This window comes from Fistularia commersonii, chromosome 31 (assembly GCF_037954325.1).
Source record: "Fistularia commersonii isolate RoL2024-O1a breed Wild chromosome 31, RoL_Fcom_v1.0, whole genome shotgun sequence".
In the NCBI taxonomy this organism is placed as follows: Eukaryota; Metazoa; Chordata; class Actinopteri; order Syngnathiformes; family Fistulariidae; genus Fistularia; species Fistularia commersonii.
The window spans coordinates 3626639-3652164 of NC_141314.1; the positions used below are offsets into that span (position 1 = coordinate 3626639).

Below are 25526 nucleotides of genomic sequence, written 5' to 3' on the forward strand. Positions count from 1 at the left end.
GAGATCGATGCCTGACTATCAATCTGAACAGCCTGTTAGTGACCTGTCTGATTGCCTCGGACCTCCTCAGCCCCTTCAGCACTCCTTTTCAGGCAAACTTCACAAAACCCCACGACCCCCAACAAGGAAATATTTCACTCCCACTGCCACCAGCACTTTGAACAAAGACTTTGCATTACGCCTCCCTGGTTTGGCCCTGACAAATAAGGAGGTTTGACTGGACAAAGTTAGTAATAACCCATGTGAAATGCAATGTACAAATCTATGCAAAAATAATGTATTGAAAATAACCCTCTTTTTCTGAATGAATAATGAGATTTTTTTTTTAATTGCCAATTAATTTCTGTTACGTTTTTGAGAAACACTTTCCGGAAAATGTCACATTTTTCATTGAAAATAAAGAAATATTTAAACTCTCCACTCAGCTTTTATTATGAAACCAGAGCGGATGTTGATGTACTTTTATTTTTTGTACAAACCGGAAGTAGCATCCATTATTGACCATGGGAGTTAGACGACCGCAGACCGACAACAGGTGAACAGCGATACCCTGCGCAGTGGGCTCGCCACCCGACAACCAGGTATCGCTGTGCTTATTTATTTTTTACATTTAATTTGTTAATAAATTCTTTCTGAGAAGAAAAGACCGCGAATTCAAAAACGAATGACACCCCCCCCCCGACCTACGAGCCGCACTACGGGGTGTTTGGGCGTCCGTGTCTCGCCCGGCGCCGGTATGCTAGCGGCGTGTCGTCGCTCGAAAATATGCTGTGATTCCCTCTTAAACCGGAGACAGAGTTTGGCTAATAATAATGTAAATAATAATAATAATAATAATAGTAGTAGTAGTAGTATGCGGTTTCCGCCTCCATCTGGAATCGCCGTGTTTCCCTCATCTTTCATCCATTTCAAATATTTCCACTCGTTGAACAAAAACAAATGTCTCTGGTACCAATATTATTATTATTATTATTATTATTATTATTATTATTATTTTATACTGTATTTGTTTTGATACAATATTCAAAAGGTTTATAGTGAAAGGGGATGTCAATAATAGAATGGTAGATTAAAACAAATCTGTTTGGGTAAAAAAAAATAAAAAGGTTGATGAAGCTGATTTAGTAACTCGGTATTGTTATTTAAAGAATGAAGTATCTGGTCATGTAGTAAATATAAGCTTTACTTTTTTTGACAACGCACTAAAAATGTCGTCATGGAAACTGAAGCTCATGCTTTTCTGACATTTGTCAAGCAACGTCCTGAGAGTGATTGCAAGATTAAATAATCCCGAAATTAAACCCCTAAGAATCCCCCACTCAGATTTATTTCCCCTGAAAGACTGATGGTAGTTTTCTGTTAATTTTTTTTTTTTTTGGAACCGGTTGACATGAGACCCAGAACAGAGCACAAGGTTTGATTTATTTCTTTTCTCTTCCCCATGCTTCTTTTGAGGAGACACAACTTACTGGTCTTTCCAAGCAATAACCAATTCTTCTTAATCTAATTTTTTTTTTTTATGTTATTTGTTTTAATTTTTGAGAGGAAATATATACATACCTATATATGCACATCTGTGTATATATATATATGTATATATAAGCAGACAAAATTAGTTGTCTCCCTTGGAGACAGAGTGAGAAGTTCGGCCATCAAGGAGGAGCTCAGAGTAGCGATGCTGCTCCTCTGCATAGAGAGGAGTCAGATGAGGTGGTCAGGATCTGGTCCGGATCCCTCATGGACAAATACCTGGGTAGGTATTTCTGACATGTCATTATCAGAGGAGGTCACGAGGAAGACTCAGGGCATGCCAGAGAGACTGTCTCTAGGTTGGCCTGGGAACACCTTGGGATCCCCCAGAAGAGCAGGACCATGTAGCGGGGGAGAAGGAGATCTGGGCCTCTCTGCTTCAGCTGCTGCTCCCACAACCCGACTTCTTTGGATAAGTGGCAGAAAATGGATATATATAAATGAAATCATTTTCCAGCATCTTGAAAATGAGAATTAACAAATATATGGACATCTTTTTATTAGGTGAGATTCCTACAAAGAAAACATCCTATGATTTTGTTTTTATTTTTGTCACTGAAGCATACATTTGAACTTAATTTTGTTTTGTCTTTCATTTATATTTGAAGAAGTTGGCTTCTTTTTGCCTGTTTGTTTTGCGATATTTGGTCAAGCACAGCGTGGCGAGGCTTCCTGCGATTTTATTTTTGCACTAACGCGGTGTGTCAGGCAGTTTGTGGAGCGTATACAAAAATATAACTCAGCGTGCGGCAGCTTTTTCGAACAAACTCCGTGTTATTCTTGCGATGAAAGGTGGAAAAGTGGAAAAAAAATTATCAGCGGTCAGTGGTCAAATAGTTTGTGGAAATTCAAGGTTAGAGACAGTGAAATGTTTGTAATGAATAGAAATTAATCGATTGTAGTAAAAGCGTCGATTGATAGAATAGGAATAAGGAGAGCGAGTTGTAAATACTGTAATTTTATATCAGCATTTTGACGTGTTTCTGCTTACCTCTGGTTTGTGTTTGTATACTGTGTACATATATACGTATACGTATGTATTTATTTGTTTAAACGTACGCTAAGGTGATCAGGTAGACAGGGAGTAGAGTACATGATGTGCCATCTGGAAGAAGCGGTTAAGGGGACTTTTTGGTGGAATAAGGAAGTTCAGTGCAAGGTGAAGGTAGAGGTGGCAAAGACCAAACAATGGACGTTTGATGACTTGTATGCTATTTTGGACAGTATGGCGGGGGATAGGAGAGAAATTTATTAAATGATGGAAATGGGAGAGAACAAAGAGTAGAAGAGATGACCGTTGTGGACCACGAAGCAGCAAAGATTTGTAAAAATGAATCGTGGAGAACGTTGAAGAGGATGTCAAGTGGAAAAACAGTTGGTTCTGATGATACACCTGTGAATGTACAGAAGTGTCTTGGAGAGGTGCCAGCAGAGTTGTTGATTAGGTCATTCAACAGGATCTGAGAGAGTGAGAGGATGCTTGAGTAAGGGGAGAAGTGTGCCGGTGCCCATTTTTAAGCACAGGATGTTGGCAGAAGAGTACAGAGAAGGTAAGAGGGAGGTGCATCGTGCCTTTGCAGACTGACAAAAGGCATACGGCAGGGTGCATAGTGAGGAACCGGCTGGTGGTTTGTTCCAACCAGAGATAGAGGGTGAGCTCCAGACGGTGTGACGACACAGACGCCTGATGTTTGGTCTGTCTCATGTCTTTATCTCCCTCTACCCTCACCAGGCAGCCATGATGATTCCTCCTGCTTCTGCTTCACGTTCCCACAGTGGAGCTTCAGCCCGAGACGGGTTCTGATCCATTCGGGTGAGTTTAAAACGAACAACATCGAGGCTTTTCCCTCCCAGTCTGCAGTTTAACTCCACACAGTACTGATTTTTAACTAATTTACGGTTCATCAAAGTTGATCTTTTGCCTTTTTTTCTTCAAGTTTCTGTGATTTATAACTTTTTTCACAATGCAATCCAAAAATGATCAGTATCGTACAATCTAATTCTAGACAATATCGCACTATCTCCATATGTTTAGTATTATATCCATGTACATACATATAAAAACAAAAGGGTAATCCATGATGGGTTAATTGAAGTGAACGAATTTCCCTACGGGGATTAATAAAAGATGAATTATTATTTTTATTAAAATGTATATAAATGTGTTCTGTATTGTGCAATCTGAATGCGGTTATTATAGTCTAAGGATTGTTAATATAAATAATCTAATTATGTTCAGTATTGAACGAGCTAAATATGTAGAATACTATACAATCTAAATATATTAAGTATTATGCAATCTTAATATGGAGAATAATGTACAATCTAAATGTGTTTGATATGATCCGAACAGGAAAACAAGCAGGTTTTCTGTCGGTCACCGAAAGCGCAACTTGTCCTCTTGGGGTCAAACTAAAAGCAGGAAGCTGAGTCAGTGATCACATGACCAGCACCCACCACCATTGTCCTTCAGCGGGACCAGAGGAGGAGGAGGGACTGAACAGGGTGTTCTTCACCTGTACTTTTGGTTTTGGCCCCGTCATTGTCACCTCAGGCCATTTGTCACCAGGCTGTGACTGGCCGGTGACGTTAAGCCCAACCTGCAGTGTGCCATTTCTGCCACTGGGGGGCTCTCAAACAGTACAATAACAATTTAAAACACATTCGGAATGGTAATACTTTGTTTATTGCAACAAAATAAATCCATTCAGAGAGATAAAGAAGATCAATAAAGTAGAAGTTGGTAAAAGCTTCACCTCCTTTTTCTTCATAGTTCGATTTTATTTAAAAATACTATATTAAAGTTTACATTCTCAAGCCTTTGGAGTCCGAAGAGGTCAGAGCTGCCCAACCCCACACCGATCCCTCAAATTAATACCACCGATTGTTGTTTTCATGCTGGGCCTCTGGCACAGCTCCCTGGCATGCATGACGTGCCTGATTTTACCTGCTGAGGCTGATTTTCAGGTCCTGTGGCTTTAGTCTCCTGAGCTGGAAGATGGAACAGAACAGATCAAATACCGTTGTTTTTTTTTTTTCAATAACATTTTTTTCAAGTTAAGTTTTTTTTCAGATTTTAGGAGAATATTTCATTACATTTCATTATTCTGGGAATATTTCTTGACCTTTTCGGGGATTTCATGCCAATTATGAAATAAATTATGCCCAAAAGTGAATGACACATCATCTCAGGTGGATTTGTTCCAGATGTCAATTAATAAATGTATCAATAAATAAACAGCAGAAGTTCAAAAAGGCAGTAAGTCCTGGTGAACCTGCAGCATTTTCACCCGCTGCAAGAAACATTGACATCTCGGCGAGCCAAAAACTGAAAGAGCCCTGGGACCATCTTGGAACCCTTGGAGTTCAGAAACTGGGACATTCAGAACGGCAATTCAGAACTCTGGGGACGTGGGACCGTTGACGGCGTTTGTTCAGCTGGTTAGGAAAGAGATGTTGGCGGATTGTAAATTAAGGCTGTTCAAATATATAAAGAGCTTACTCTGCGCTTCAAGTTCTTTTTCCAGGAAGTGTACCTTTTCCACCTGGAGGGGCCGGTTCTGTGTTGGAGAAGCTTCTCTAGGTCTGGCCTCCTTTAAAGTGACTTGCAGCAAACCAGGCCATCATTCTGGTTCAAAGAGCTCCCCTCCTTCTTCATCTCCTCCCTCTCCTATCTCCATGTCCACTCCTCCCTCTGATGAACCTGATAAAACAAGCCCCCCTCCCTCATTCCAGACTCGATCCCTCACCCTGCAGCTCTTGGACCGATCTCAGATCCAACTCACTCATAGGAATTCCCTGGCGATGTCACTTCCTTTGCCACGCCAAAAAGCCTGCATTTCACGTTCCCTTTGCCAGGAGCTTGCAGCTAAGCTTCCTGCTAAAGAGGTTAGCACTTCCTCCTTGGCTTCTGACAAAAGTGATGGACTTTTTTTTTTCAGTCACTACTTCACGTGGGCCACCAGAGGGCCCCCGCTCAATGCATCCTGGAAAACTTGGAAATGTTTAAATGATTGGTAATAGTTTCCAGGTGGGCAGAGGGCATTAGCTAATCTGGCTAATCTGAAAGCTAATTTTCCATTTAGTGGGTCAAACCTTAAGAAATAGTGCAAAATGTATATTGGATGATGCCATCAAACAATAAGCCCATGACTGGAATTCATCAAACGATTATCAAAATAGTTGGTGATTAATTTAAAAGTTAATGTCCACATAATGATGTTTTTAACTGGCTTTTTGTAGAAAAGGGAAAGAAGATGATCGATATTATAGATCATCGGCAACATCGGGCGATATCGATTAGGGACGATCAACCCACCATTCGTCCAAATGGAAGACATTTATTCCAATTAACTTAAGTCTAAAAAATATATATGGATTTCTTCTTGGAATTTAGAAAAAAATATTTTGGACAAATTTCAGAATAAAAAGCTAATGAAGCATTTTTTACTGATGCACAACACTTGGTTTGAAAACAACCAATCGCTTAATCAATTCGTTGATTGGGATCGATGTGCCGTCACACAGCGACCATCAAGTTGTTCAAGGAAGTGACTTTTAAGATAAGAAGATTTTAGCATGTTTATTTATTTTTATTTACTAACTCTTCAATGGGTGATTTCAGCAGGACCACCCGATTCATTGGTTGTTCGATCGGAAGTCCTGGGAGTATAATCTCCCGGAACATAAAGGCTTCCGGGTTTGTTTTCTCACTCGCCGCAGCTCTTTAGACGCCAGCGGGTGAATCTGAAAAAAGGAAACATCCCAGTTCCTGAGCTGTAAATCTCCTCTTTATTTTCCACCGGAAAAATGCAGGCTGTCCTTTTGGCCCGCTCAGCAGACGATGGGATGTCCCGCCTTGCTTTTGTTTCCCCCGCCGGAGAAAAACCTCAAGCAGCCTTGCTCTGATTGGCCAGTCGCTTTGCTGTGAGGACCAGCGGGCCAATCGGCCTCCGCCTGGGTGAGTGACACTTCCTCGGCCCACCAGCTGCTGCGGTCAGTCAGCTTATTCAGCAATGTGTGTGTGTGTTTGTGTCGAACCCCCCCCCCCCCCTTATATCCCTCCACTCTTCGGACGTCCCACCCTCCCTTTTCCACACCCATCCCCCCGCCTTTCCTCGCACGCTTGTGAAAAAACACACACACTCACACACACTCCTGCCTCATGAGGCCTGCTGCGTGTGAGTCACTGGACAAAGTTACACCAGTGTAACTGTGTGCGCATGCATGTTTTTGTGTGTGTGTGTTTTCCTTGCCGCAGCCATTCTCCTCTGCAGCAGATCGAGTCGGGACGCAGCACCTCCACATGGCTGAGCCTCCAGGGTGGTGGCGAGTTGACGGGGGCTTAACTGGGGATTCTGAGCAAGGTAATGTTCGTCTCCTGTCATGACACACACACTCACACACACACACACACACACAGACACACACACACACACCTTGCTGTTGCAATGTTGTACCAAAATAGGATTTGGATTGGGAGGCAAATGTTTGCATGTGAGTTTCCAGACCTCATAAACCTCCTTTAACCTCCAATTCGCTGTCTGGCTAAATCTCCTTATCCCAAAGTCTGGGTGGCCCCATGCAGCAGGCACCCTCCCCCCAACACACACACACACACACACACACACTTGTACTGAAGTATCAGAGCTTAATCGATATTTACTTGTCACTGAAGCACCAGGTGACGGTAAATATACAGATTTTTTCTTCGGGTTTCTTTAGTCCGAACGATCGTGAATTGGGCTCTGATTCACCAGACTCTGAAGAGGTTAGCAGATGACGAGCCAAAAATTATCCGACCTGTTACAGAAAAGGTAGAGTCTTCATCACCCAGTCACCTGAGAATTACTACGCAACGCCATTGGACCTCAGTAGGGTTGACTTTTGGTCACCTGGCTTCATGCATCATGTTCTGTTTTGTAAAGTTTCAGTCGGAGGCTTATCAATGTCTTCAATCTGAATTTTATCAGCTGTTTCTTGCCACTGTGCAAATGCCAGTCAGCGATGATAGCAGTTTATATATACATCCATTCAAGAGCACAAAGAAAAGCTGTGTTTCTTGTGAGACGTTTTTTCCTTCGCAGGATCTCTTAAAGTGATCCTGTAAGTTCAGCCGTGAGTCATTTCTCACCAAGAGGCTGAAATTTAATCACAGAGTCGAAAATACAAACTGCCGGTCTGAGTGTGTGTTTAAAAAAACCATGGTGGGCTCATCCCGCAACAGCCAAAAGCCTCCGCCCACTGCGTGCCCACAGCGCCGCCTCTGGTTCACGTTGTTCAGGCCCGACAGCATGGCTAACCGAAGTCCATATTTTCACCGCTTTAAAAAAAATAACAAACTTGGACCTTTTCAGTGACAGATAGAAAAGGAACCAATGCAAAGCAAAACACTTTGACCGAAATTGTAGCAGTACCTCCTTGATAACAATCAATCCATCAGGTTTTTAGCCAATCGGAGTGCCCAAACGGATGTGGACATATGTTTTGTCTCAGCAAGAGATTTTAAATCATTTAACTTTGCCGCTGCCCAGTTGTTAGAGAGGGTGGTGTCCCATACTCCTTTTTCTCTCTAGCCATTGGTCAATCTGCGCATTAACCCCGCCCACTGCCACCTAAGATCAGTGGCTGTGATTGAGTGAATGAAAGAGAATGGGAAAACTTTTTGAAAGCCAAAGCATTGGCGAGCCTTCAATGTGTCCTAGCTTACAGAATTCAAAGTGCAATGTTGTGTCAGTGGAACCCCAACTCGAAATTCAATCATCCTCCAAACACGGATTTTTCACCCCACAGGACAGGAAGGAGAACTGAATCGGAATCCTTCTGACGTTCCAACCCCCCTGTGGTGTCTTTGACAGCCGTCTCCATTATGGAGGTGCCCTGGAGGCCCCAGCCCACCCCATTTCCCCGGGTCCTCTCCAAACCAGGGTCCCTCGGAGCCCTAGAGCCCGTCCCCAAGAAAGACATGGCGGAGGGCGGCAGCGCGAGGAGGGAGGAGTCTGCGGTGGCGGAGGGAGCATCGTGCCCGAGTGTGTCCGTGTCCGAGGAGCCGCCGGAGACGGACACCAGTGAGAGCTTCCCCGAGGAGGACCGGAGGAGGGAGGAGGAGGAGGAGGAGGCGGCCCGGGAGCGGAAGGCCCAGAGGCAGCTGATGGCCATCGAGGAGCTGGTGCAGTCAGAGAGGAACTACCTCCGCATGCTGCAGATCAGCACCGTCACCATCCGAGCCAACCTGCGCAAACTACAGGTACCACAACTACACTTCCCATGATGCCCCTGGTTTTCACCCCAAGGGTCACAAAGCTGAGACTGAATGTTTGCACCTTTTTTCAGGTGGTTAATTAAATCAGTTAACTCATTTAAATTCTCATCCCAACATATTGCGGTTGGACATTATTGTTTAAACTACTTTATCAACCCACCGCGCCTCCTGGTCTGCTTTTGTGTTTTTTTGCCATGTGTCAATTTATCAATTTATCCCTAGTCATCTCCCATTTTTAAATTTTTTTTTATTTATTTTTTACCTCTTCCTGCATGATCAGCCTCTGAATAAGGAGTCGGCACCTCTCATATTGCCGGCGGCGGCCGACGGTGCTGTCGTTGCTCGCTGCTTTATGGTTATTAGCTTTTCATTACGCCCATGGCGCTGCTTATTACCTCCAAATAAAACAATGTATTACCCCCATGGTAATGAAATGAAGGCCTGTCGGGCCTTTACGGAATGGCGGCTTGATGGGCCGCGGGGAAACGATAACGCACCATGGAAATAGGGGAGGGGGGGAAATGGAAATCGTAATTTAAAAAAAAAAAGAAAAAAAATTGGGTAACTTATGGGCCGCTTGTCGGATGGGGAGTGGTGTTGCAAGGGAAGGAAGGGGAGTTATGTGGTGTCCGTCCCCGGCGTTGTAATGAAAAGTGGGGAAAGGAATGGAACAGTGCTGGGGTGACGAAGATGATTGAGGAGGAGGAGGGAGAGGGACGGAATAAATTCCCTGGAGAAAGGAGAGCACTGTGAGACAAGTGCGGATTGTTCCGCCCTGAATGCGCCCACTGTTCCCTCGGCAGAGGAACCAGAGCAGAACCGGCCGTCAACGGTGGCGGCGGCTGCAGCACATTCTCTTTTTGTTTAAGTGAAGGAGGAACACAAGCATGTTGGCGTCCATGTCAACACATGACTCTCAGCTGGGTGTGTTAGCATTTAGAAAATAGATCAAAATTTCTGTGTGTGTGTGTGTGTGTGTGTATATATCCACCACCCCCAGCCCCCCCTGGACAACCTGGATAGCATGTTCCTCCACATTGATGAGGTGATGGACGTGTCCAGTCGCCTCCTCAGCCTGCTGGACCAGAAGCAGGCCCAACCCGGGGACTCCATCTACCTGGAGACCATCTGTAAGCCTCCAGCTCCCTGTATCTGCGTGTGCGTGTGCGTGTGCGTGTGCGTGTGTGTGTGTGTGTGTGTGTGTGTGTGTGTGTGTGTTTTTGATGGGCTGGCCACTGGTCTTCAGGTGACTGATGTCACACCAGGTGACAGAGCTATGTAGGTTTCATATTTCCTTAATGACACGTCTTTAAATCCTGCCCTGCCTGGGAACACACACGCACTAGTGTGTCCTGTCAGGCGTTTATTTATTATGTTTTTGACAACGTATAAGAAAAATATATTTTCTAGCAGATTTTTAATTAATGTCTGTCAGATAAAAAAAAGGTTCATTTCAGGCTTCACCAAATGTCTGATTTTTGTCCTTTTTTTTTTGCTTAATTTTAGCATTTTTTTTTCTCCTTTTTAAATACATTCTAATTAATTTAATTATTATCTATTCTGCTTATCCTTCACTCGGCTGGGAGCCCATCTCAGCTGGCATCAGGCTAGAGGGGGGTTTTCAGATTTTCCACTGTGAACCAGTCGCCAGTCGATCACAGGGCCACGTTTAGTGACAAGTGACCAGTCACTCTCATTCCTAACCCTAACCACGCCAATCAGATACATAGAACCAGAGGTCCAGAAAAGTCAGTGTATAGGAGCTTTCATAGCAAAGATTTAAGACCTTCGCTTAAGGTTAAGAACGCCGGGTTTTGCCAGCAGGTTAAGACCCTGCATTGAGTTGCATCTAGATGCATCGTATAATTGAGCTGAATTGATTGAATCAAAACATTAGGGCACTGAAGACACACACCCCTACATAGAATCATTTTCTTTCTCATCCATACTTAATATAGAGACACAAAACTACTCATCCTCTCATTTTCACTTCATATAGAGATACACAATTATGCAACTTACTCAGCATATAGACATACATATAGACGAACAAGCATTCACTCTGTCATTCACACATGATAGTGAGAAGAAACCATTCACCCTCTCATTCTCAGTGTCAATTTGGGGTCTTCAATGAACCTCCTGCATGTTTTTGAACTTTGGGAGGACACCGGCATGAACCCCATGCAATCACAGGTATATTTACAAATGTAAACACACACTGTCAGGTCCCTTGTTGGGAATCGAGCCAGGGACTTTAAAGAATTAGTTTGATAAAATTACAAAGAATTGTATCTTTAACACCAAGCCTACGAGTTGAGGAGGTGACCGTGTCCCGTCTCCCCCGCCAGGCAACTCATTCCTGAGCCTGTCCTCGGACATTGAGGAGGCCTACAGGGAGTACCTGGCCAACTACAACTGTGTGACAGTGGTGGAGAATGGGTACAAACTGAGGGAGGCGCTGTGGAGAGAGATCGTCGGCATCATCAAGACCTCAGCGTAACGTGGCCTCTTCCCTTCGCCTCTTCATCCTCAACCAGCAGCAGAAGTCGACCGACAAGCGCTCGTTTTTAAAAACTCGTTTTTCCTCTCTCCAGGCCAGAAGTGAACGCCTCGTCGCTGAGCTTCTTCCTGGTGATGCCTGTGCAGCGGATTGCCCGCTACCCGCTGCTGCTGCAGACCATCCTGAAGCACACGGAAAAGGAGCACCCGGCCTACGCCCTGCTGGAGCAGACCGCACACACCTCCGTCGCCCTCAACTACCGCATCAACGAGTACAAGCGCTTCAGGGAAGTCGGTGAGTCGGCGCCTCCGCCGCCACTGCCGCTACTAGCATGGCGGCGTCACGTGACCTCAGCTTCACTTCTTCCAGCCGACAAATACAAGAAGACGGAAACCCTCAGCATCAAGGACAAGATCTACCGGCTCAACAGCCACAGCATCGCCAAGAAGACGGCCAGGATCAGCCAGCAGCTTAAACACGAGACGGGGATAGTCGCCAAGGTGATGTGTTGGTTTGACACACACACACACACACAGGCTGAAAAATTGACGCAAGGGTCAAAGATGGTAGATGGTTTGATGCTGTTCAGTGTGGGTTCCCCACATCCTCCTGCCTGGGTTCTCTCTAGGCTCTCTAGGTTCTAAGCATCTGAAGAAGAGCAGATTGCTGCTTAAATTGTCATGCTAAAATAAATTCTCTCTACTCTATGTAAAATATATTATCTTTATTTTTGGAGCACTCTTGGTGTGTGGATTTTTTCAAACCTTTGTTTAAAAAAAATGAATAAACACTTTAGGTTGTTTTGAATCTTTGTTAGATTTTGGCTGAACGGAGCTGAGCAGTACGTTCACTGTACCCCCTCCAGCTCTTTAGCGTAGCGCTTCCCTGCTACCAGACCATGCAGGTGTCTTAAGGTGCAGCTTGTATTAAGGAAACTTCTCCGAGCCGGCGTCTCTTTCTCCCCCTGCAGACGGTGGATGAGGAGTTTGATGCACTGGAGGGGTTCTTCTACCTTCTGGAGAATGGCATCCTGGAACTGTTGGAGAATGTGGAGATGTACCTCTTTCACCTGCAGGTGGGCAGCGAAAAGATTATGGAGAAAGTTAAAAAAAAAATCGGGGCGTTGAAATCATATGGGGTTAAAATGTATTTGTAGGTCAAAGGTCAAGAGGTTGAACTTTGACCGAGCAGAATGTAGCTATGCTTCTTTTCCTTTCTTTTTCTCCTCAAAACATCATATGTTCAGGAGTCACACAGTGCTTCAAACGGGAAAGGTTGGTCGCATGGCGGGTGGTTCTACTTTTTTAACAACAATGATCTGATGACCCCCTCCTCCCCCTGGCAGCGCTAGTGTGTGATCTTAGCCTAACCCCTCCATCTGGTGCCGTACTCTCCTCAGAGGTTCCTGGCCTGCAGGACAGAGGAGTTCGACTTGGACATGGACGGAGAGAAGGCTCCCATTTGCTACAAAGAGATCACCACTGCCCTCCGGCAGTGGATCCTCCCTACGTTTGTGAGTCTCTGCCTGTGGCACACGCCTCCGGACTATACGTGCCGGGGTCTTTGACGGTGCCGCCCCACCCCTACAGGAGAAGAGGATGAGGACGCTGATCTACCGGCCGCTCCTCTCGCTCCGTGACCTCCTGGTGGGCCCCAGGAACCTGATCAGGAAGAGGCTGGACAAGCTGCTGGACTATGAGCTGATAGAAGCCAAGCCCAGCCTAAGCTACGAGGAACAGGCGGTGGCCAACACTTACAGGTGTGTGTGTGTGTGTGTGTATTTGCACAGTTTTTACCAAAGAATCCTGAGTGCTAATGATCGCAGGTCTAGACCCAAGGGACCCCACCTGTGACCCCAAGATTGATCGAAGTCAAAGGTGAAGCTTGGCGTTTGATCAAAAAACACCCCCAACTGGAACCCAGAGATGATTTGCCAATTAACCTCATCTCCAACTATTAGAAGGACCTCTGCCTCAAGGCAGTAATTGTACCCCCTCTTGGATGCAGTAATGCCTTGACTTACAAGTGTAATGCGTCAATGACCGAGTTCGTAACTCAATTTCATTGTAAATCAAATTAAATTCCCTCATCTAAATTAATTGAAATACTATTAATCTCTTCCACCCCCCCTTTTTGATATACTTTTTAGATAAGAAAAATGTGCTTTATAAATAATAAATGATATTTAAAAATAATACAAAATAGAAGAGAATGTAAAAGTATAAACTGGTTTTATTAAGTATAGTATATTGTATAGATTGAAAGAGGGAAGGGCAGGGGGTTCATTTCCTGCTCTATCGCTTAACTTTCTTTCTTCACACTTAATGCTACAGTATTGCTGAATGTATCTTGCTCACTTTGCTACACTATATTGCTTAACTTAATTTAAGATAAGATCATCTTTATTGATCCCCATTGTCACAGCAGCTTAACAGTTATAATGTCAAAAAAAAAAAAGTAAAATAAATATGAATATTAATAGAAAGACAGAAGATAGCAAGACATCCATGAATAAATAGACAGCAGATAAATGGACAGCAGACAGCATTTAGAGATGGAGTGAATGTTGCTCCTCTTTTTAAAACGATCAAACCGTCCCTGACTGGCTTTGAGTGACTCTTCCAGTGCCTTGTCCATTGATGTTACCGCAATCTGCTGCACCAAATCTCAGTAAATGTCTCCTGCCTTCTCACAGATCATCCCTCCGTCACTATATGTCACCAACATCAACTTCATCTCTTCACGGACAAGTCGACAGCACACAGACCTCTCATGTTTTTACGTGATTTTCAACACCTAGTGTTGGATGGTGCTTCTGTTTTTGAACACCACTTCATGGACAGTGGCGGCCACGTCGGTGTCAAATTCATTCCGCTTGCTCCTAACTCAGATCTTGGCTCGTATCATAAAGTAAAAAGTCAAATGAGTGACGCCTTGTATGTCGGAAAACTTGTTAGTTGAAACACTGGTAAGTCGAGGTCTTTGGTCCACAACATCGAATGTGGTTATGTCAGCCACTGGTTCCAACTCCAGATGTTCAGACACAGAAGAACCCGCTGGTGGTTCAGTCCCCGGCCTCACTGTCATAGCAAACAGGGCTGAACTGAGCTTGATGTGTGTGTGTGTGTGTGTGTGTGTGTGTGTGTGTGTGTGTGTGTGTGTGTGTGTGTGTGTGTGTGTGTGTGTGTGTGCGCGTGTGTGTGTGTGTGTGTGTGTGTGTGCGTGTGCGTGTGTGTCATCAGGACCATCAACACACTGCTGCTCACTGAGCTCCCCCGCTTCAATGGCCTGGCGCTGCAGATGATCTGGAGCCTGCTGGGCACCTTCAGCTGTCTGCACCGGGACCTCTCCTCCGACATGGAGCAGCTCTTCCAGAGCTTCGCCATGCAGGTGAGGACCTCCGGGGTGTTTCCCCTTAGCCCTGCTATCTTCTAAAATCATCACCTTCCCTCTTGTCTCCCCCAACCCCACCTGGCAGCTCCCTCATAGTTCTGTGGAACGCAGTGCCTTCTGGGAATGGGCGGAATCAGCGGTGCTGGAAGGGGCCAGGAGGCTGGAGTCTCTGTGTCAGAGCGTGGAGGACACACTCAACGTGCCAGCCATCCAGGTGGGACCCTGACCTGGACCCAACCCTCTGAATATGAGCCGAAAGCTTATTAGCTGATTAGCAGAACTGGTTTTACTAAACATAGTAAATGAGCATTTACCACCCCCTGCAGGTCAAAGCACGAATTAACCCCGATAAAACTCCCATTTCTCAAGGTCACTCGTCACCATCTTGACTCAAAAGCATCTTCCCGTACTTCACAATAACTAGGACGCATTCCTTAAAACCTGCCGGGCAACTCCGTCGGCATCTCGCCCCGCCGGCACGTCCTCTTTGGAATCTGCCGAGTCATCGCCTCGTGGTGTTCCCTGCCCTAGCAGGAATCTGATGAATGCCGAAAAGAAAAATTCCTAAAGATTTACGGGAAATCAGGAAGCACTTACAAGCGACTCAACAATGAAATATCGGAGTATTAGGAAATTTGTGTCTCAACTGTATAAACTGTACATTTAAAAAATTTGGTTTGTTACATTCAGATAACTTCCACTAGCATGCAACTAATACTCCTGGTGTAAATCTAGTCTCTGTTACATGACGACAGTGTTGTTTTTTTCTTAAAATAATCATGTAATAATCAGTTAACACTCTGTCGCTGTAGCCCCTCAGCCTGTCGTCTCAGCGTCGTCTGAGGCAGCTAATGGACAAGCACGGCTCCGGCAAGATCTACCAGGTGACGAGCGCCGTGGTGGGTGGCCGCGACCTGGACCTGAACCTCGCCAAGGGTGAGCTGGTGGCCATCATCAGCGAGGCAGACAGCCGAGGGGACAAGCGCAGGTGGCTAGTCGACGCCGGGGGTGAGACTTCCTGCCTCCCACCACCTTAACAGTCAATGAAATATAAAAAGTAATATATAAAAAAGTATGAAATACCACATCTCTTAACGTGGGTATGGTATAAACAATTTATTTTTACCTGGTGAAAATCAGCAAGAATAAAATCAGAACATTAGATTAAAAGTAACACATAAATAAAAACAGTTTGATTTCATAATTTGGAGAGACACATAGTCTAGAAGAACCAGTAATGGATGAAGAAACACTTTCACCAAGGGTGAAATATATACTTATATGTTTTATTTTTGTATAGATAAATATATATAAGTATAAACTTATTTTTCTTATAATGCAACATTGATTGTTATCCAATCAGTCACTTATACTGCCAATCCAAGTCCAAACAAACACTGGTGACTTCCTGTCCACAGCCCTGAAGCTGCGCTGACATCTCAGCCATTGGCGCCATCTTCTGGCCAGATATCACCACAGACAGTCAGCACTGAAAACATCAAGCGTGTTGGCGTAAAGATGCCTCAGGCAGCACTTAGGTTTCAATGAGATGAGTTGCAAATCAAAAAGCGCACATGAACACACACTGACTGCAAAAACACCAAAATATATTCATATTGTATCTGACTAAGAGATTCAAATCAAAGATTGATTTGATAATGTGTTATAAATATATGTAGTCTGGTGACTACCTGATAGTTTAAAGGTAACGGTGTAATTATCCATCCATCCACCTTCCACTGCTTATCCGGAGTCAGGTCACGGGGGCAACAGCCGGAGCAGAGAGGCCCAGATCTTCCTCTTCTGCCGCCACATGGTTCAGCTCTGGGGGGACCCCAAGGCGTTCCCAGGCCAGCCTGGAGACATAGTTACTCTAGGGTCTTCCCTGTGGTCTTCTCCCACATGGACATGCCTGGAATACCTCCCCCAGGAGGTGTCCAGGAGGCATCCTGACCAGATGCCCGAGCCACCTCATTTGGATCCTCTCAATGCGGAGGAGCAGCGGCTCTACTCCTCCCTCCTCCTGGATGACAGAGCTTCTCACTCTATATCTAAGGGAGAGTCCAACCACCCTGCGGAAGAAACTCATTTTGGCCGCTTGTACCCGTGATCTTGTTCTTTCGGTCACTACTCACAGCTCATGACCATAGCTGAGGGGTGGAATGTAGATCGACCAGTTAATTGAGCCTTTAAGCTCAGCTCCCTCTTCACCACGACAGACCAGCACAAATTCCGCATTGCTGCAGATGCCGCACCTATCTGCCTGCCGAACTCACGCTCCATCCTTCCCTCACTCGTGAACAAGACCCAGAGGTACTCGAACTCCTCCACTTGGGGGAGGACCTCTTCCCCGACCCAGAGTGGGCACTCCACCCGTTTCAGCTTGAGCACCATGGTCGCAGATTTGGAGGTGCTGATCCTCATCAAGGCCGCTTCACACTCGGCTGCGAACCGTTCCAGTGAGAGTCGGAGATCATGGCCTGATGAAGCCAACAGAACCACATCATCTGCAAAAAGCAGATACTCGATCCTGCGTTCTCCATGGTCTCCCTGAACTCTTCTCATGCCTGGGTTTTTGCCTCAGCAACCGTCGAAGCTGCATGCCGGTACCTGTCAGCTGCCTTCTGAACCCCACAGACCAGAAAGGTCCGATAGGACTCCTTCTTTGGTTTGACGGCATCCCTCACCGCTGGAGTCCACCAGTGGGTTCGAGGGTCGCAGCTCCGACTGGCGCCGACCGCCTTACGGTCGGAACTCTGGTCTGCTGCCTCGACAACGGAAGCACGGAACATGGCTCACTCAATGCCTCCCTCGGGACGTGGTTGTAGTTCTGCCTGGGCATTTTTATGCCTGAGCATGGTGTTCGTTATGGACAATCCAATAACAAAACACTGCTCAGGTTCAGACTAGGGAGGCCGTTCCTTCCAATCACATCCAATCACACTGTTGTTCCCCACATGAGTGTTGAAGTCTCCCGGCAGAACGAGGGAGTCCCCGGTAGGAGTGCCCTCTAGCAGCCCCTCTAGGGACCCCAAGAAGGGTGGGTAAACTGAACTGCTGGGTCAGATCATTGTCTTCTTCAGGGAAGGTCTTCTGAGCCACACTTTGTCTGATCCCTCACCTGGGTGACCCTTCCAGGGGCATAAAGCCCCTGACAAAAGCTCCCAGGATCACTGGAAAACCCCTCCACTACAATAAGGTGGCAGCTCACGGAAGAGACGGTTTAATTTATTGAATTGATTATAATTTTCTGCTCATTTTGCATACAATTTTTTTTTTTTTTTTTTTGCATTTATTAATTTCTGTATTTTTTTGAATTTTAATTCTTATCCTGGGTAAATGTGGCTGCTCCTGCAGGCCGACGAGGTTACGCTCCTTCCTCCAAGCTGGTCCGCTACCACCAGCCAGAGGAGGACCCACCCCCCTCGCCCCACCTGACCCTGCCTGTGGCCCCGACGGCCGCCAGGAGACACTCCTACACCTCCGAGCTCCGGCCACCAACCGTCCAGAGCCAGCCCTGCTTCCAGGTAACTATGGTGACGTGAGTTCTCTGGTGGCCCTGGGAATGGACGTTTCCATGCCTATATATGTATATGTAAATTGAAATTGCATGGGTGTAAGTACTGCAATAAAAAATGAATAAATTAACGTAGCAAGAAATGATTAAGAAATCACTTAAAAATCAATTTCGAGAAAAATATCCCCAGAAAGGACTGAAACGTCTGTTAAACATAAAACTAACGATTGAACAAAAAGATGCCCAAAGTGCCTTATTAAAACATTGATTTAGTTGTCTAACACAAAACAAAAAAATTATTCAAAATGGACTGTGTGTGCATTCCTGGCTGTGTGTGTGTGTGTGTGTGTGTGTGTGTGTGTGTGTGTGTGCGCATGCGTGCGTGCGCGTGCCCGTGTGTGTGAGATAAACTGACCGATCAGTGAAATGGTGTTTTCTGATCCACAAACATAAATCTGTTGCACGGTTAAATGTGTGTGTGTGTGTGTGTGTCGAGTGTGCAAGAGTGTGCATACATCCTGGAATGTAAGTGCAGTCGTGTGTGTCCTTATCTGTGAGGGGGTGGGTTCCAAAAAGTGTGTGTGCCTCAGCCTGCAATATTAATAGAAAGGTCCATAATTAGCTGTTTAACCTTGCTAAGTAGGTTACTGTGTGAAAGGTTGCGAGTTCATTTATGCCATGCGTTGCTGTAGGCTCTGATAGGGCCTGCGTGCATGTGTGTGCGCTTATGTGTAAGTGGGTGTGGGCGTGTTCGGTGTGTGTGATTGATTTACACTGGGAGATAGGTGAGCCTGAAAACTGCGTGTCATGGCTTATAAATCTGGTAGCGGTTTATGTGGTTGTGTTTAAATAAGAGAGAGTGAGATTAAGGTGATGTTGCGAGAGTGGGATTTCACGTGTGCACACGTACACACGAGCATGTGCGTGCGCGATGGGTGGGGATGCTGTAAAAATGAATGATGGCTCGCGTGATCTCACGGAGGATGCTCTTCACGGGCCCCTCCTCTTCTTGACCCTGAGCCGTCTCATAAATGTGCACTGAAAGCACCGCGTGGTAGAGGAAGAAAATCGTCCCCTGTTCCCCAAGTAATCTCCATTGCGGTAAGATATTATGTAGAAACAAAAGCAAAACCATTAAATGGCACCTACAAAAAAGAATCAAAATTCAGGTGATCAAGTGACGCAGAAATGTCATATGACCACCTGAATTTTGCTCCTTTTTTCCGGATTCTGATATTCTGCAAGAAGAGAAACGCAGAGAAACTTGAGACCAGAAAGCAAGAGGTGTTAAAGCTGCTACGCTGTGCTTTTTGGACCTACATGTTTAAAATGCGGTTTACAACAAATTTTTTTGCACTTCCCACTGCATAGAAAGTGGCTGTTGCACTTCATCTGCAGGTGTTTGTTTTTGTCCATATGCCGGTGGAAAATGGTCAAATCCCTTTCTATGGTATCCAGTGGTGGTAAAACTGAGCACGCCCCTGCGTTTTTGCCTTTATCCCTTTACAACCCCCCCACCAGCCTTTAACAGGCTGCGAGTCTGAGGACGAGACCGGTTTGACGCGCGGTCGCTAACCTTCACGGATGTCACAGAGCTGATGTATTACCTCCCCTCCACTCCCCTACCCGCGTCAGGTGACCGTTGCTGTTGTGAGACGAGCAGCGGCGTTCAGCTTCCTGCAGCTGTTCAGGAGGCGGTGGCTTATTCTGGCGGTGTCCGGTTGAGGATTTATCCATCCATCCATCGTCTGCTGCTTATCCTGCACTCAGGGTCGCGGGTGATGCTGGAGCCTATCCCAGCTGTCATTGGGCAAGAGGCGGGATACACAGACAGGCATTATTCATTCACTCTATCGGGGCAATTTTCCCAATTAACCTGCTCCATATTTTTGGACTGTGGGGTAAAACCGGAGACCACGTGGGAAACCCAGGCAGACACAGGGAGATCATGCAAACTCTATGCAGAAAGGTCCCCTGTCAGAATTGAACCGAGGCGTCTTTGTGCTGCGAGGCTGAAACCGCTAACCACTGTGCCACCGTGCTTTTTGTGAGGAGTCAAAAAAAAAAATCCTGTAACACTTTGAAGGTTATTGAGTCAAAGTTTCCCCCTCTGCCGCCGTGCCGTGACCTCTTTTGGCCGACTGGAGGCGCCAATCAATCTGACAGCCTGTATGTTGGCAGCCTTGTGAAGGCCACCGTAGCAGCAGTCACTCCTCTTGTTTTCCCCTCCCCACACACTCACACACACACACACACATAGTTTTCACTGTTGCTGATCAGCAAGATGCTAATTAAATGGTAATTAGCGTGGGAAGTCGGGGCCGAGCTCTTGCTGAGCCGGGGTGAAGGCGTTAAATGACGGGCTGCCCTGTCAAACAACATCGGTCTCATTAGGTAGCCTTTTGTGCGTGTGTTTTTTCCTTTTTTTCCTCTTATGATATAACAGCGATACCGGTCACGCTGTCACGTGTCTTTACGTCTGGCTGTACGTCAATATGTGTATTTAATCTGAAGAGTTCGGCCGGCATTTGCTTTGCTTTGAGCAATCACATCATCTAGAATCGCTCATCTTTCAGCCCTCGTAAAGGAAAATCTGGTGAAACCTCTGGGCTAGTGTGAACTATGTCTTTTTAACATCTGTACCAAAGGCAACAGTTGTATCGGATTTCCCCCGCCCAAGGTGATTTCAGGTTCCCGTGTTTTAAAAATCACCTGCAAATCAGGCACAGCAACCATGTATTTAAAGGGTAAAACTATGGATCAGGGATTGGTGGCCGTCTGCCTCAACTAACCGGTTCCATAGAGACAGCTGTATACATTTTGTTTACATTTTTGTAAATGCAGTCGGAACAAATTGTCTAGATTCCGGGTCCCCCTACTGGTGGACACCCTTTTGAGGGGAACATACCGAAAATACCTCCAAATACAGCAGAACCTTGAACTCACAGGTTTTCCGAGACACTAGCCGTCACTCCCTTTTTTGCGTAATGATACGAGTTGAGTTCTGAGTCAGGGGTGAGCACCGTGAGCTTTTGGTACCGACTTTGCCGCCGCTGTGCGTGAAGTGGCGTTTAAAAAATGTCAGACGCGTTTCCTCACACTAGGTACTTCGACGAAGATAATATAAAACGTGAGTGATGTGTGCTTGTTGTGGACTTGTCCATGAAGAGATAGAGTTGTTATTGGTGAGATATGTTGACTGGGGAGCATCATCTGTGAGAAGGCAGGAGATCTTTATGGTAATTTGGTGCAGCAGACGGCGGGAACGTCAACTTACGAGGCATCGGGGGAGTTTGATGATTTTAAAGAGGAGTGGCATTCACTCCGTCGATAAATAAGTTTAACGATAAAGTTTAGCAAAGTGTGCAAGTTGCATTTAGCAATACATGGTAGCATTAAATGTGTAGTGAGTAAGTAAAGTAATGCGATGAAAATGAAAGACACACTAAATAAACCAGTTTATTTCTTTACATTCCCCTTTTTTATGTACTCAATTCATTTTAATGGGGAAATTTGATTTGATATGAGAGCAAACTCAGTGGAAAGCTCAGTCACAGCATGAATTAAACCCCCAAGTCAAGGTGTTGGGTGTAATTCGTTTCTCTACTACGTCATTTCTACTTCATCCCTTCTCAGATTCTTCTGATTTACAGCTTAATCTTTTATTATTTTTGTAAATAAAAGCTTTACATTCACACCCCCCACCCCTGTTTGTAACCTTCACCACCTGCTTGACTCCTCGTCTCCAACCCCCCCTGCCCAGGTGTTTGCGGCGTACGACTTCACGGCGAGGGGGAACCACGAGGTTTCGGTGCGCGCCGGCGAGGCGGTCCGGGTCCTGGAGTCACACGACAAAAGAGGGAACCCCGAGTGGAGCCTGGTGGAGGTGGAGGGCGGGCAGAGGGGCTACGTGCCCTCCAACTACCTGGCCCTGCTACCCCTGCGGACAAATCTGCCCGGCAACCAGCGGCCCACCTGCTAGCAGAAATGCGGCAGCAACTCCAGCATGACTCAGCTTTTTTTTTTTTTTTTTTGTGTAAAGAACGCTGCACCTGCTTCTTGTCGTCATGGCAACCGTGTTTGTCAGAGCTAACAATGAAGAATGCCAATGAAGAACCCCGCCAGCCGCCTCCTGGGTATCCGTGCGCTTCTGGATCTGGACACCGATCAGAAATCAGAGCGACGGGATCAGGTCAGATGAAGCTCCAGCAGAACAAGCTTAAACGAAGGGGGAAAAAAAAGACCTCGGAGTTTTGTGTCCTCATATGAGGACGATTCTCAGCCTCCGTATGAATGTCAACATGGAAATGAAGGTGGATGTTTACGGGGAGCCAGACCCTCCCTGGGGCTCCGTAAGGTTTCAGTGTTTGTGCTATTTTATTTTATTTTTTTCAAAAACAATAACAAGATGGCTGCCGTCGAATAATTTATTAACTTTTGCTTACCAGCGAAACTTTTTATTGAGACCCGGATCCCGACCGAAGCTCTGGAACCTCGCTTTCAGAATTATGATCATTTAAATCTCAACCCAGATCTGATTCAAATAGAATCCCAGCTCTAATTTTACAATGATGATTTTGTGGTTATTTTTTGAATCTTCTCCACTTCTTTTTTCATCGTTCCTTTTTCAATTTTTTTGCATTTTTTTTGTCTTCAAATTCTGTCAAAAATTCGACATAATTTACAAATGACATCCTGTAAATTTGGCAAAAGAAGATATCCCCGAAAGAGACCTTATTATCAAAGACAATTGTAATGACACAATCATGAGCAGAATATATAGATTATTTTTGGTAAATTAAAGACATTGTTTGAATGATTTCTCACAATTTTTTCCCATGTTTCTGACATTTTCGTCATATTTGACCGAGGATAAACAAACCAGTTGCTTTTAACTTTTAAAGGTTTTTTAATCTTCCACAAATGAGGAACAGCAAGGAACCTGATGAGGACTTTACAAGACTGATGATGATGGTGATGGTTTCCCTAATTTCACATTGAGGGTGCAAGCTTGTGTTTTTTGGGCAGCCAATGAAGTGACACTTAAACCAGGAGGCGTGTTTCTCGCCCCCTTTCTCTGCAGCCATTGTCAGCTTCCCGGATTTGACCAGTGGGTCACACACACACACACACACAAACACACACACACATACACCCTAGTTAGAGGTGTGTGTATATGTGTGCGCTTGTCTCCTCCTCACCTGGAAGTCGGGTTTTGAATGGAGACTGACAGGAACATGGTGCTCTCATCATCCCGAACTCAGTAATGTGATGTAAATATAAAATGTCTGCAGGGTCGAGCGAGAGAGAGCGAAAAAGAGAGAGGGAGAGAGAGAGGAAGGAGAGAGAGAAGGTGGTGGAGCAAAGAGAGGAAGGAGGTCAAGCCGGAATGGCTTGCAGGGAGAGAAGAGGATGTTGTGGAGGCGGAGACGACAAAAGGTACCCCGTTTTCCCCCCTTCAGCCCATAAGCCGGTTTATATTCATCCCTGCATCCCATAATAACACATCACCTCGCCCTCCCAAACCCCCCCCACCAGGCTTAGAACCCATCCCACCTCCCAAAGTCGGGCAGTCAAAAAAGCGCCAGCCTGAAACGACCCCCCCCACACACACACACACACTTCACAGCTCACCTGTCTTGATCCGATGGCGCTTGTTGCCATGGAGACGGTGGGACAAACCACATGAAGCTGCACTTTGCTGCCAAAGTAGTTTTGTCTTTTTAAACATTAAATATTTTAATGTGTTCTAATTATTAATATCATTGTAATCATGAATTTTTATTTCTTGGTGCCCCTTTTGAAAATCTGCCCCGTCTGAAGCGTGTGAGTGTGTTTTCCCACATTGATCAGGAATCAGATCTAATTCTGTTATCATTTGCAGGTGTGTGTGTGTGTGTGTGTGTGTGTGTGTGTGTGATGCGTGATGCCAGTAGATTAAGATAATCGATTTTGTTAAAAAAAAAACAACTCCCTCATCTTTTGCTTACTGGAACTGGTGTGTGTGTGTGTGTGTGTGTGTGTGTGTGTGTGTGTGCGCGTGTGTGTGTGTGTTTGTGTGCGCGTGTGCGTGTGTGTGTGTGTGTGTGTAGCTTGCCAGCAGAGGGCGTTATCAGACTTGTGTTCATTTTTTTTTCTTGAAACACCATTTTAATTTTTAAACTACTAATGTGTGTCTGACTGTGTGCGTTGCGTGACTGTACATGCAATTGTGTGTATGTGTGTGTGTGCATGTTACTTACCAGTAGAGAGAGTGTGCTTTTTTTTATGGTTTATAGTATTACACTGGAAGTGTGCAAGAGTGTGTGTGTGCGTGAGGCCATCAGTATTCCCTCAGTCGACCGAATGGCCTAACCAGACCTCGGACTGTTTGCACTGTTGACTTGGCGTCGAACTAGCTGACCTGTTGTTTCCCCCCCTCTTGTTATTTATTGTGTCTATTGTTTGTTTTTATTACGCTTAAACTTGTCCGCCAGTCGCTTGACACCGTTTGCGAGGTTCTCGTGAAAATTGTACGGTGGCGAAGCACGTGACGAAACCTACCGCGGCTTCAATAAAAGAGATGTAGAAAGCACCAGGGTTGGCTTTGTCTTTACTGCATCAGTCATCGGCAACGTAAAGTCGCCACGTGACGGGAATAAAGATCCATTGGAGCAAAGTGTATTTCAAGAGAGAGGCTTTTAAATATGGTAATAAAGCTGTAATATCATGGTAATAAAGCTGTAATTAATTAGGGCTGCAGCAGAGAGAGGGAAAGTGGAACATTATTAAATCATAATTTGATAATAAAAGTTTTAATTGAGTTAAAAGTAGCAATGTTTCAGGACTCAAGTAATATGTTAAAGTTAAGTTAAATCAGTTTAAGCAGTATTGTGAAATAATATGAATGACAATAAAGGGTAAAAAATTTGTTAAAAAAACGTGCACGTGCGCACAACCACACACACAGGTCCAAACACACACGTAAATTATACATTGCCCTGCAGGCAGATGAGTGTGAAAACCTCATTCCGGTGTCAAATCACACACACACACACACACACACACACACACACACACACACACACACACAGACACTGCAAAAACATGCAGTTTAGGAAGAAAAACACCTTCATGACTGACAGTTTGACGAGCGAGTCCGGTGCGAGTGTGTTTGCCGCAGGTCGACTCCCAGTGTTGATTCTTGTCCCAGTGGGCAAACTGTGGAACTGCAAGTATAATAATAATAATAGATAAGATGATAATAACTAATAATAATCTGTCGTGATTTGTGTTTTTATCTAAACATTCAGAAGCTTGGGTTCCCGCCCCGTGGTCCACCT

The 25526-nt window shown here is 45.3% G+C and overlaps 1 protein-coding gene across 7 annotated transcripts; it reads left to right on the forward strand.

Moving 5' to 3' along the window:
* The first annotated feature begins 513 nt into the window (after positions 1-513).
* Positions 514-24778, forward strand: arhgef37 (Rho guanine nucleotide exchange factor (GEF) 37). Of its 7 annotated transcripts, none has more exons than XR_015109247.1 (18): positions 514-581; positions 3263-3343; positions 6346-6490; positions 6791-6896; positions 8388-8776; positions 9792-9921; positions 11143-11290; positions 11389-11588; positions 11664-11794; positions 12265-12369; positions 12694-12807; positions 12884-13053; positions 14537-14684; positions 14773-14901; positions 15500-15695; positions 18045-18214; positions 21968-23314; positions 23499-24778. XR_015109247.1 is itself a non-coding variant. In XM_086178905.1 (18 exons), exons 5-18 carry the CDS (start codon positions 6836-6838, stop codon positions 22184-22186), a joined length of 2310 nt encoding a protein of 769 aa, XP_086035031.1. In that variant the 5' UTR covers positions 538-581; positions 3263-3343; positions 5287-5418; positions 6346-6490; positions 6791-6835; the 3' UTR covers positions 22187-24778. The 7 variants fall into 7 exon arrangements, 6 of the variants coding, with proteins under 6 accessions (XP_086035028.1, XP_086035032.1, XP_086035031.1 ...); XM_086178905.1 differs by adding an exon at positions 5287-5418 and having other exon boundaries at positions 538-581; positions 21968-24778; XM_086178902.1 differs by having other exon boundaries at positions 21968-24778.
* Positions 24779-25526: the final 748 nt, after the last annotated feature.